Below are 14,148 nucleotides of genomic sequence, written 5' to 3' on the forward strand. Positions count from 1 at the left end.
GAGAAAATTTCCAGGCCACTGGAACTAACACCTTGCTAAAAATAATCTGTGAATCTTTAATTTCATTAGCATATTTATATAGCGCCATGGACTGGTATAAGGAAGTCACTTGGCAGCATTTCCTGTTACCTTCTGAATGGAGTTCTATTTCTGGCCCCTTGGTTCCAGTCAAGGTATCAATGACCATCTCTTGGGAAAGCATCTTACTTTCAGAAACCCCAGTTCCACCTCTATGGCTTTCACTAAGTTTTAGCCCATTAAGAAAGTTAACCAGATGATAATTTAATTTGGCACACTTGAGGAAAATAGAATTCTTCAATATGTTCTGAGATACTGTAAATGTCTAATAACTAAGTAATCTTAGCATAGCAGTATTTCTGGGCTTCCCAAAATCCTACTGAAAAAAAAAAAGACATGAAGAATTTGAATTTTTTCCCTCAAATACACAATTGATTTCATGGGCAAAAATCACATCACCAACTAAAAGAAGAAAGACTGTTTAAAGGCTACATAGACTATAATAGTTTCCATTTCAGATATCAGAAATTCAGATAAGGAACAGTTACAGTTAATCCTTTTCCCCTAATAAGAGAATAAAATGAATAAAACTTCAGTCTTTGGTTTCCATTCAAGTTGGTACCATGCAACTGATAAAATTAATAAAACATTCAGTCTCTGGTTTCTATGCAGAATGTCAGTTAAATATCCATCTGACTTTCATTCCTGAAAGACTAATGAAATATTTTATTATAGCACCCAGAAGTATTAAATCCATGTCTGTTTCCATATAAAGCTTCCCTTTTAACACATTTTTTTTTTTTAGATGAAATTTCCTCATGTTACTCTTCAGTTCAGACTGTTCTATAAGATTTGGAGCAACATTGGATGACCATTTCTTCACTGATCAGAAAAAAGAGAGACTATTTCAATGCTTGAAGAAACTTAATAACTGCTTCTGTAGTAATACATAAACCATAACTCATTGTTTTTAAAAATCATAATCTGGGGTGCCTGGGTGGCTCAGTCAGTTAAGTACCTGACTTTGGCTCAGGTCACGATCTCAGTTCTAATTCATACTTTCTGGGTCGGAGGCCTGCGTGTCTCTCTGTCAGCACAGAGCCCACTTGGGATCCTCTGTCTCCCTCTCTCTGTCAAAAATAAACATTAATTTTTTTTTAAATCATAATCTATAAATTGTCTCATCTTAAAGTCGTGTGGTTTGTTCACATCCACTGAAACATCAGTGAAGAAACAAAAACTGGTAATCATACAAGTTGCAAAAACAACACTTTGTCTTCCTAACAATGTAAACATTTCCTGCTCAAAGAAGTGTATTGCCCAAGTGCGGAAAATAATCACAGCTGGAGATAATGAGAATTTCTTTTATTGTGGTCATGGGATACCACTTTATCAATATATGTGGGGCTCCCAGGGAAAGATGGAGAGCTCCAGCTAAAGACAGCTTTTCTCAGTTGCAAAGGAAACTAGCAACAGTCTGCACTGCACCACAAGGTGACTATTTTAGTTCTACCACGAGGGCCTGTCTCATGTTCCTTCACAACTCAGACCATTTGTCTGATCTGCATTTTCTAGTAATTTTCTCTTAGTTTTGCTTAATCATGTTCATCATGCCACTCTTCCAATACCATAGCTCTCCACAAAGTTACCAGATGGCCCTGCTACTTTCTTTACAGAGCGGGAACTCAAAACCCTGAGGACCTGCTCAAGCCAGGGGAAAAACAATGATGCTTGGTCCCTGTGGCAGCCTGTCCACAGATTTCAGCAACTTATTTTAATGTTTGTAGTTATCATCTCAATCCCTTTTTTATCCTTAAAAGAACAATTGAGGGGCGCCTGGGTAGATCAGTCAGTTAAGTGTCTGACTTCAGCTCAGGTCATGATCTTGCAGTTCATGAGTTGGAGCCTCATGTCAGGCTCTGTGCTGACAGCTCAGAGCCTGCAGCCTGCTTCAGATTCTGGGTCTCCCTCTCTCTCTGCCCCTCCCCACCTCACATTCTGTCTCTGTCTCTGAAAAAAAATGGATAAACTTTAAAATTTTTTTTGAAATAAAACAAAAATTGAAATTCAACTCTAAGCAGGCTTGGTTCTATCAGATCCTTTCCCTAATAACAAAAGGAGCAGGCTAGTGTAGTGCTTAAAAGCAGAAATCTGAAGCCAGATTTACTGGGTTCAAATACTTCTTCCACCACTTACTAGCTGTAGGATCCTGTGGGATTTACTTAGCTTCTCTGATGAGAATAAGCCAACCTAATATTGCTGCTAGGAGGATTAATTGCTTAGAGCATGGTACACATGAGGTACTATAAAAATACATCCATGTTATCAGGTACAGCACATTAGATAGAATATCTAGGTCTGGGACCCAAGGCACCTAAATCTAGGCTTAGCAGATGGGTCCTTGGCTATAGCTTTTGTTTTTTCATTTGTAAAATAAGAGGTCTATACAACCAGCTGACTCCTAGAGTATCATCCTGCTTTTTGCTGTAGTGATTTTGGTTATATTTATTTACCTCTTCCTCACAGCCCTACTATGATGTAAATTAAAATTGCTTTTCTAATTTAAAGAGAAGAAAACTGAGGCACAAGGAAGGCAAATGCCCTCTTTTTAAAAAAAAATAAAGTGCATTATTGACTCAGAATTAAGAAATTTCACTTTGCATTCTCACAGCTTAATAAATGACTAGCTTCCTTGCCACTGACATTTGGAGGATTAGACCTAGAGTCCATTCTGTCCAATATTCTGTTTCTCAGAATAGCTTCAGACATCATTTACACATCCAAACTATTTCCTTAATAACCTGTCACCAAGCCGTCCTCCATTAATTTATCTAAATCTATATCCTAGAATTTTCAACCTCTTGGGGGTAATGACCTTCATATGTTTTCGGCACCATGCCTCCTGCATTCTTCAAAGAACTTTGGAAACTGCACACTGGCTAAGAACCTTCTCGGATGCACCTAAGTGATGGCGATTTGAGGGGTGAGATGCTAGATCTTACAGGCCATTGATAAGAAAATAGATACAGGTGTCTAAAAAGGAAAAAAAAATCACCTCTTTTTCACTAGGGAACATATTATTTTTTCATTTCAAGGCTAGTATTTGATCTCATATTTTGAACTCTTTCTCTATGGAAAGAATACAGTGAACATAGGGCAAATCAGGTTATCTGTTTGCCTCAGAAATGAGCTTCACTTCCACTGCCCTTTCCAAGCTGAGTCTCTGGGTCAGCACCGTGAAAGCACTATTTTCGCTGTCTGTCTAAAGCCCTGACTGATGGACAGGAGCGTGGGATGAGAGGGCACAGAGATGAAAGGAAAGCAGGTACTAAAGGAATAACAAGGACAGGCAGGAACAGGAAAGAAAAGCAACCTTTAGTCTGGAGGAAGACTTGTCGTCCTTAGAAACTGTAACTTCTGAGGAACCATCTATATTCAGGGTCAGAGAGGGTTATGCTACACGAGTACTTTCCGTATAGATCAGAAAAAGGAACTGTGAGATTGAGATGATCTTTGCAGATCCTTAGACACTTGGTAGCTTCATGGATGCCCTCTTTAACTCAGTAGTATTTTCTCCTCTTTTTGCCTCTTGTAACATTTTCCCACATTTGAAAGGTTATCAGAGGTGACTCTTTAAGTCAGGGTAAAGGAGATTCAAAGTATCATCAATACAGACCTAGCCAGCTTCAGGAAAAAATATGAACAACAAATTTTTTAACTATCACTTCACGAAGATGACTTCTCTACACAGAATTGCAAACACTAGCCTCTTTTAGAAATTATTAAAGCAAAATATTAGAAAAAATTCCCTTTTGTAGAATCTCTTTTACAGATCTTCAATATATATCAAGCAAAATGCAAAAAACAAAAACAAAACAAAAAAACAAAAACAAAAAAACCCCACAAGGTTTTGATGAGATTTGAAATAGTGGCTAATAAATTTAGAATTTCATTTTTTATTACTTTGTCAAAATAGTGATATTTACAACTATTTAACCTTGATGCTTTTCTATTTTCTCTAAACAGAATTTGAAATTTACCATTTTCTCTGAGTTCTGTCTAAAAGAATAAGTCATTTTGACTCCAAGGAAATTCATCTTTTCAAATATCACATAATGAATCTCTTCAAAGAGTAAATATAAGGTGATATTTTTTTATTTTTCCACATTTTCCAAAATTTGTATAATAAATGTGTAGCTTTTATATCAGAAAAATTTTTAATGGAATAACAAAATTATACTTAAGGTCAGAGATCCACCAGGACAAGATGAGGGTTTATGATTAGGTAATTCGGTGTGTATGGAAAAGGAAACATACAAACAAAAAAAACATGCAAAACTTTCCTACCATTTTTTAACATCTTTTTTTAAAAAAACATTTTTGTTTTAGAGCAGGTTTAGGTTCACAATAAAATTAGGAGGAAGGTACAGAGAGTTCCCATATGTGCTCTGCCCCAAACATGCACAGCCTCCCACATTATCCAATCTCTCACCAAAGTGGTACATGTCTTATAATTGATAGATCTTCATGGACACATTATAATCATACAAAGTCCATAGTTCATATTAGCGTTCTGTCTTGGAATTGTACATGCTATCAGTTTGGATAAATGTATAATGACATGTATCCATCACCACAGTATCATACAGATTATTTTCACTGCCCTAAAAATCCTCTATACTCCACTTATTTATTCCTCCTCTCCACTAACCCCTAGCAACACTGATCTTGTTACTGTCTCCACAGTTTTGCCTTTACCAGAATGTCATATAGTTGGAATCATATAGTATGTAGCCTTTTCAGATTGGCTTCTTTCACTTAATGATATGCATTTAAGTTTCCTCCATGTCCTTTCATGGCTTAATAGCTCATTTCTTTGTCCTAAACCATTTTCTTGCAACCCCTTAACTTGAATTATATTGCTAGTTGCATTTGTGTAAACCTCACGTAAGTATGAAAAACTGTAATAAGATCTGAAAGACAGAATAATCACTTTCTGTGATCTGACACCACGCTACAAAGAAGATTAACTCAGCATCCAGAAAATAATTTAAGGAATTGATGTCTGCAATAATCTTCTTAGGTGGACAACGGGAGACAAGAACTTGCTGAAAAACACGCTGACTTTCACCAGAACCATGAAATCTCCTTGTGCCCCAGATTTAATAGGTAGAACCGTCCAAAACCCATAGGAGGATGTAGTAATTGAATAAAAGATTAAAATATCCTATCATTAATTTTTTATAAAAAATAATACCACTTAACTAGAAACAATGTTCAGAAAAAAGGCTCATTCATTAAAAAAAAAAAAAATCTGTTAATGCAAAACACTTTGCTATCCTTGTATTTCTGGGTTGACCTGAGGTCTATGGCTCACCACTCTGAATATACATTTGTGGATTTCAGGAGAGACATTTTTGTCATATTAATAAAATTATTTTAATCATATTCCACATTAGTCTTCTGACTTTCTACCTAAAGGCATATACAGATGTTTGGGCCAATAAACAGTACATGCAAAACCAATATCACTTCAGTGTCGTGTGGCACCATACCACTAACTATAAAAGAGGAAGGATGGGGGAGGAAAAAAGTCACACCAAATTCCTCCTCTAATCAAAGGGGAGAAGTCTTGCATTCCACTTAATGCTCACCCACACAGAGCAGCACCATAAGTATAGCTCTTAGATCCAGTATATACCCATCCCCAAAGCAAATTTATCACGGCACCATGTTTAGAGGTGGAAATCATCGGTCATTTCTGAATGACATCCCAGTCCCTTGTGATTTTAAATCCACTGGGCAAAACTGATTCCAGAGCAGACTATGGAAGCCATCTGGCAGCAGCCAGGAAGTGGATGAGCATGCAGGGTCGCCAGGGTGGAGCACAGAGCTTACCTTGAACTCCTTCTCTATGTTGGCCAGCTTGGCCAACTCATTGCTGAGCTCCAAGGCGGTGAGCACTGGGTCCTCGCTAGACAAGGACAGGTACGCTGGGCTGGCCAGCCCCTTGTAGGCATTGATCCTCGAGCGTGAGTGGCTGAAAGAGTCGTGCCTCTGCTTCTCCATGCAATCTCCGCACTTGCAAAAATAGTCGTGTGGCCGCTCGATCCTGGCACCCTTCATCAGTAGCATATGCACCACCTCGTACTTCTGGCAGTGCGCCGCCAGGATGATGGGCGTGATGTCGGGAGAGAAGCGTGTGCCGTCCTCGTCGTAAGCATAGAAGTCGTCGTCCTGCAGCTCCTGCTCACAGGGGCTCAGGGTCAGGCGCTTGCTGGCTGCGAAGCCGGGGTGGTTGAGGATAGCTTCCACTATGCGCACGTAGCCCTTGCTGATGGCAAGCAGCAGGGCGTCGCCGATTCGCGCCAGGTTTTCCTTCTTGAGCAGCAGCTCTGTCACCTCCAGGTGCTCGTTACCCACGGCCAGCTGCAGCGCGTTCTGGCCCATGTAGTCCACGCAGTTGACGTTCAACGTCTTGGACTCCTCCAGCATCTTGCGCACCACGGGGATGTTGCCGTACTCGGCAGCGTCGAGGAAGCGCTCTTCCTCGGCTGTGAGGCTGGTACCCCGGTCATTGAACATGAAAGCAGGGCCCCGGACGGCCTGGCGCCGGCCCTTCTCCCGCATCACTGTCTTGCGCCTCAGAGATGGGCTTCCCTCCATGGACCTAATCAGCAGCAATGAAAAACAACTGTAGACTATTAGGGCATAGTGCTTCCTCCTCATACCTCGCCCTTCTCAAGTACACAGCACCTACAGCAGACCTGTGACCTGCGGACAGCTCGGTCAGTTGCTAAGCAACGCACCTGAAATTTACACCTGTACCTAATATGGGCTGCTTGAACCCAGAGAGGAGTTGGCAGCCTATCACAACGAGGGTTCCTGTTCAGTACAACATGGCATTCAGAAGAAATAATAATATAAACAATTTCCAGACATCTGTGCCTCCCTTGAGACCCTGGTACAGGTGGAACTCATTGGACCTTGTATAAATAACCGTACTGGTCCTAAAAGTCTTGAAAATGAAGGCCTAGCAGGTTCTTGGCACCAAAGCACTAGACTTTAAGGCTAAAGAAAGTAAATTTTTCAAGAATTAGGCCAGAAGAATCCTCTCAAGTCATTGCATATTTTTAACTAAATAAAATAATTGACAGGGGAATAAAAGCCTAGTATTTAGGCCAAGGATCTTTCAGGATCTTTGTTATCTTTTTCTCTTAAGGGTATTCTGTCCCCACCCTCCCCCCCGAAAAAAAAAAAACAAGATTCATTTTTTTCAATGACACAGGCAAGATTTAGCAATTATAAAATTAAAGCATCAATCTAAAACTTATTTTGTTGAAAACGGCTGTGACTTTGTAATAAGAGCCGTTAATTACCAATACTATATAATTGCCTGTTTGAACTAAAAGGATATGGTATGATTCATGGTTTCAAAGTCACTACTATTATTTTATGAATAAAGCAACTGGGCACTAATAGTATATCCAGAACAATGTGTACAAAATCCAAATACCAACCACATTTGTTGAGACTTAGTTGCACTATGAAAATGATCTCATTAATTGATGTGTACAGTGACTGAAGTTCACACTGTGATTTCTGTGATGCTGGGTAAATTCATTTCTTCAGACTTCCTTACCCCAGGTGTAAAATGGAAATTTACAAAGTGCTTCAGAGTTTTCTCATGAGCACACAAACAAAAATCTTTTTTAGAAGTTCCAAGTCTCTGAAAAATTATGCTAAATGAACAATATAATTTTTAACATTGTGATTACTTTTAATGTTTCAGTGGCTATTATTCTAAGTACAAATTTACATCTTTACCCAGCTCTAACATTCTTGCTGACTGAAATTCTTATGATCGACTTCCTTTAAAATATCTGTAATTTTTGTTTTCTGTATGAGTTGCACCAAAAGTACCAGTTAAAACTCTTTCCACATTATCCACTTTTAAGGCAAATAAGAATGACAAGTTAAAAGTGAATGGCTTGGGAAAAAAGGATTTCTTTCTATAATATATATTCCAGAAATACTTTCCACCATTGATAAAACAGTATTCACAGAGTCAGGGGTTGAAAACTAGCGAAGACTCTATTCTCCCTGGGAGTCTGGGGGTGGACTTTAGGGACCAGGAGAACTCAGAGGCATCTACCAGCCCCTACTCAATTCTCACTTCTGCCGGCCTCAAACCAAGAGAGAAACACAGAAGGCACCAGCAGATGTTTCCCATATGGAGACCAAAGGAATGTGCCAGGCAAACCTGGGACTACACAGGTGACATATCCAAAGAGGTCCGGAGAGGCTTGTTAACTCCAAGGGCAAGAGGGCTATGACTGGCACCCCATTCTAACTGCACAACTAGTGTCAGGTGATCAACTTTTAAAAATTAAATAAATATAGCATTTTTATATATACACCTTTATAAATTTACACATTTACGTATACATATGTATGTACATACATATATACATATTTGTAGCAATTTCTAGAAAGCAATACGAGAGGCTTTTAACTATAGTTATACTGGGCTCTGAGCAGTGGAACTGAGGAGCCATAGGGGAAGGGAGATTTTTGCTTTTCACTTATACCCTTCTGCACTTTTTGAATAGTTTTAACCACAGTTTGAATATTTTTACTAAAAAATAAAATTCATTTTTAGATGTTTATTTTAACCCCTTAGTTGACAAAAATTTTTAAGTAAATGTACATATTGGCAACCATTGCATTATAATCTTTCTGAAGCTAAATAAATGCCATATTAGTGGGATATGGATGTATGTTGTGTAGGGTAGCATGCAGAGTGAGGTTGTGAGTGTGTGGTGTGTGTGTAGGAGACAAGGAAGTGCAAAGCTGGGTGTGGGGGTGTTGTGTGTATATATGTGTGTGTCTGTGTGTGTTGGTATCATGATGATTTTTAGGTGGACAAGAACTGGGAAATAGCATTCACTGAACTGCATGGAAGAAAACTTTGTTTCAAGATCAAACTATGACAAGGGTTTTAAACAAATCTTGTAAAAACTGTCATTGTAGTAGCTGAGTATGTTTGATTACTATTAATGGTACTGACTTCATTGGGTTAATATTTATACTATGAAGCTACAAACTGGAACTCTTCAAATGTCTAGAATCTCCATACGGTATAAATGAATTCTGTGCTTACCAATGACAATATATTGACATTTTCTATAATACAGAATATATATGCAGAGTATATATGTCTGAAGAATTCCAATCTCTACTCAGGTTATCGTTGGGGAAATAAACTCATTATTAAAGTGCTACCTCTTAATGGAAAGGTCTCTTTATTTAGCAATTGCTATCTAAAAAGAAAATCACTTATAAAAACCCCACCTTTTCTCCCCAAAGAGTTGATGTGAAAATACCAGAATATGATTCTTCAATGAATTTTTCTTTGCATTGCTTAGTACTTGAAAGTTTTTTTCTTAGAATTTCTGCCTCTTTAGGAACCAGTATCTCCATATTGTATATTTGAGCTGAAACGTGGGATTTTAGTACTATACAACACAAGTCACATGAGTCATTTTGATGTTGTCTTTAAAACATTCTAACACTGAGTTAAGTGTGAAGTCATATTTCTGAATTAGAACAAATTATACGGCTATTTCAAAATAAAAGAGCTGATCTAATGCTACTTCATGGTAAATCCACATAGCAAGTATCTTTCTTTCTTTCTTTTTTTAACTTTTCTTACAGTATTAAGACAAGCTTCATTAATCGGAATGATAGAATTGTATGAGCCACATTGAATGCAACTCATCCACAATTCACAAACATGGCTCCAATCTCAGCTAGTTTTGACAGGGCATCTCCTCTAGCATGAGAAATAAGGAAGAAATGTGGGTGAATGGAAGAGAATGTTTCACTTTAGTAATACTAACACTAAAATCATTTTTCCAGACATTTCTTACCTTTGGATCCCCACCCAATGGCCTGACTCATTCAGCACTGCAAGGGTACATTGTGCAGGGCCTTCTTTCTTGTAAAAGCATTGGAGTGCCACTGACCTAAACCAGATGCTTTACAAGTCCCTGTGCAAGCTCAGGCTGATAGGGATGGCTGGTAATATCTGACTGCTATGGACTGAATTGTGTCCTCACATAAATCCATATGTTTAAGCTCGAACCCCAGTGTGATGTCATTTGGGGATGAGGGCTTTGGGAGGTTTGGAAGGTAATTACGATTAGATGAGATTATGAGGGCAGAGTCCTCATGATGGGATCAGTGCCCTTGTAGGAAGAAATAACAGAGAGGTTGCCTGGATGACTCAGTTGGTTAAGCCTTTGACTTTGGTTCAGGTCATGATCTCACAGTTTGTGGGTTTGGACCCCATGTCAGGCTCTGTGCTGACAGCTCGGAGCCTGGAGCCTGCTTCGGATTCTGTGTACCTCTCTCTCTCTCTGCCTCTCTCTCTCTCTCTCATAAACATTAAAGAAGAAGCAGAAGCAGAAGCAGAAGCAGAAGCAGAAGAAGAAACAGAGAGCTCTCACATTCTTTCCTTCCCTCACTCTCTCCCCACCTCAAGCCAGGAAGAGAGAACTCTCACTAGAACCTGACCATACTGGCACCATGATCTTGGACTGCCAACTTCCAGAACCATGAGAAAAAAAAACAAAAACAAAAACAAAAACAAAAAAAAAAACACTTCTGTTGTTTAAGCCACCCAGTCTATAGTACTTTGTTGATAGCCCACGCTGAGTAAGACGGTGACAATACATCTTAAGTAAAAAAAATTTTTTTCATCCTTTATGAAAGAAATTTGGGTTCTTGTTACTTCTCCAAACACTTAAGCAAATAAAAAGTTCTTTCTAAAAAATATTTTGGTGTACCCAAAGGCAACCCTTTGCTCCATTCCATTCAGAGGCAAAAATACAAGAAATACTCCTCAGGTTTCATAACTTTGACATCAACTCATCTGACTTCAAACAGTGTTTCTCTAAGTGAGGGCCACCCACCCCAGGATCACTTGGAGCTCCTATTAAAATGCAGATTGTTAGGCCTCATTTTAGATGAACTAAATCAGAATCTTTCAGGGGCGTGGCTCGGGAATATATATTTTAAATGAGCATTCTTTGCAATTCTTATGCACAGTAAAGGTTGGGAACCTAAAAACATAAAAACAATGACATTATCCTGGATCAACGACCCCAGACTATGAGGCCTTTTAAACATCTGTCACACTGGCCCTGCCAAAAGCAAAGCTGAAACAACACATGTGAGCAGTGGAGCCTGAGGGACAAATGGCCTTACATGCATTTAGGTTCCCTATGTTTTACTAACATGTAACATTTCATGTCCAGGAAGCAAGTCACATGAATCACAGTAAATAAGAAGCCTGTAAAATGCCTCACCAGTGACCATTTAATGTCATGCCCTTGCTTGTTTCAAGGATTTATATTTTTAAAAGGTTACTACTAGGCCTTCTTCAAAACTACATTTAACAGGTTAAAGAGGTTGTCCATTATTGTATCCATTTACTATAGTCATCCTAGAATTGTGTATTAATAGGCCTCTCTCTCCAGATGAGTTTGCTTCCTCTACTCTAGTAATATATAAACTGTATATAACCCTTGCCTTTTTTTCTTCTTTCTTTCTTTCTTTCTTTCTTTCTCTTGCCCAGGAAATCTAGTAATTTAGTTTAGATTTAAAAGTTCTCAGTGACCATCACTATTCTACCCCAGATTTTTGGTACAGTCTTTCCCTTCCTCCTAAATGATTTCTCACATGGATATAAAATGAATTATCCTATGTACCATGTGTTTTAAAGCTATTGTATGGTTATATTAATTCTTTTTTAAAAAATAAAGTATTAATACTCCCTCATATGTGCACGTATTCTTGGATGGTCAGGTCATGCTTTATTTCTCATTATCTAGTGACCCATAGGGAGTAAGTACTCAATAAATATCTGTTCCACTGAGTTTCCAAATCTCCTTCCAGGCTCTGTCCTCTCCTTTGACCTCATATCCCATATGTATAATTATGTATCCCCTGGTCACTCTAAAATGTCCCACCTCACCCTCTCCCTTAACCAGCACGCCCTCCTAACATTTGCATCTCAGGCTGGTTATTCAGGTTTAGCAATTTTAAGGTCATCTGTGACTCACCATCTTGATGTTCTCAGAGTTCTGAAGCTTTTCCTTTGATATTTATTGAGTACTTACCCCCTGTGGGTCACTAGATAATGTACTGGACCCTCCCTTCCAATTCTCATTGCCAGCACCATCTTCCAGATCTTTAACCAATCATATTTGGATTATTACAACAGCTTTCCAACAGAGATGGCATGAGGGAAGGCTACTACTAAACTTTACTGGGTACTTGATATATATATACATATATATATATATATATGATTTTTGTATGCCATCATATTTAATTCTCATAACAATGTTATGAAGCAGGTATTATTTCCCTTTCATAGATAAGAAAACTGAGATTTAGAAAAATTGCCCATGGTAATATACATAGAAAAATGCAGATCTGGGCTTCAACTTGAGGTCTGTCTGACTCCAGATTCTTTCCAGTACCACATGCTGCTCTTGATTTTCTTCCTTGTACGCCACAGCCATCCCAGCATCTTGCTCTTTTTAAACTCTGCTTTTACTCTCACACTTCTCTTAGACAAGAACAGCAAACAAAATAGAATTCTCCAGTTGACTTTCAAGGATGCTGACTAGTCAACCTTGTTTTTCCTGCTCCTCAGATTCATTCTACACTGTCCTATAAACATATTATCGTGCTTATTTCTATATTATCAAGGGTATTTCTATACCATCAAGGGTATTTTTGGAAATATTAGCAAGGTGCTTTTCTCTTTCGTCTTTCCAAAAACAGTGTCTTCGCCCTGGTTGACCTTACTGCGGGGATAGCAGGGGAGGGGGAGGGGTGTGAGTGGTTAGAGTTAGGTGCCTACGTTTAGGGAAGAAGTAAAGAGCACAAATTTTAGAGGAGTGCAAAGAGAAATATCAAGGTAATTTTCAGCTTTTTGCAGGAAAAAGAGAGGAGTTTCATGCAGAATTTAGGAAAAAGAGAAATTGTCTTGAGGAAGGATTTTCTCCGTTCCTTTATTTCTCTAATTAGTTCTGAAGGAACCTGATCAGAGAATGCTCTCATCAGGCAGACAAGATAGCTCTCCCACTTTTGACAGCAAAGCTATGATACTTCCTGTCCTGACAGAAGAAAGAAATAATAGAGGGGAAGGAAAAGTTAAGATGTGGATCCAAGAAAGTGAAGAACCACTGAGGGCAGGAGATCTGGGACAGCCCAGCCTGATTAAGTAGGGAATGGTGTGGGCTTTCTCAAGCTACCCTCAGTTCCCCTGTGGTGCAACCTGGCACTGAGAACCAGAGAGCCTGCTCCCAGACTAGGACACCACTAGTGCTGTAAGCTCTTTTAGAGCTCTGTAGCTCATGGGAGCTGAACTGAAACCATATATACCAAGGAGCATATCTGGGTTATAACAATGGCAAGTTACCAAGATCAAGTTATTTTCACTGACAAGCAGCACCCGAGCAGACAATGAACATCGCCCAGAGACCAGAAGCATTAGACAACTCTTTCTTTCCTCAAGGGAACACATAAGCTCCCTTCCCCAGTGCCCAGGTGCTACAGAGGAAGCAGGAGGGTGGCTGTTTGAGATTCTGAGTTATTTTATCCAAGTGAGAGGCTATTTATTAAAAAGAAAAATCACTTTATAATATCAAACTAGGATCAATGACATTGGCTTCACAGCATCTCTACAGAATGCCCTCAACTAGGAGTGTATACATAAACCATAAAGAGACTATGCCCCCTTGTAGAGATTGGGGGGAAGAATTAGTAAGAAAATGTCCCTTAGAAATAAGCTCAGGGCACAAGGAGACACTGTTAGTTGACTTAATCCCTGTGATAATTTAGGGCAAGTCTTCCCTCTTGTTAACTCACATAACTGCTTAATTGCTTAATTAACTTAATTAATTTATTGATTGCTTAATTCACTTGTGGAATGAGAATAAGTATCTGTTTAGCAAGCAAAACAAAAACAAAAACAAAATTTAAAAAAACTAATTTAAACCACACATTGGACAATTGGTTCATTTTTTTTTCCTCTCCTGGTCAGCAGGTAGG

At 38.8% G+C, this 14,148-nt stretch overlaps 1 protein-coding gene across 2 annotated transcripts in view; it reads right to left on the reverse strand.

Moving 5' to 3' along the window:
- TRPC3 (transient receptor potential cation channel subfamily C member 3) overlaps positions 1 to 14,148 on the reverse strand; it is a 76,146-nt gene that overhangs the window by 51,254 nt on the left and 10,744 nt on the right. For both annotated transcript variants that reach the window (XM_060654256.3, XM_060654257.3), the window contains exon 2: positions 5,917 to 6,688. In XM_060654256.3, coding sequence (XP_060510239.1) covers positions 5,917 to 6,688 — 772 coding nt within the window. The remainder of the gene's footprint in view (positions 1 to 5,916; positions 6,689 to 14,148) is intronic.

The sequence above is a fragment of the Panthera onca genome, chromosome B1 (genome assembly GCF_046562875.1).
Source record: "Panthera onca isolate mPanOnc1 chromosome B1, mPanOnc1 haplotype 2, whole genome shotgun sequence".
Taxonomy (NCBI): domain Eukaryota; kingdom Metazoa; phylum Chordata; class Mammalia; order Carnivora; family Felidae; genus Panthera; species Panthera onca.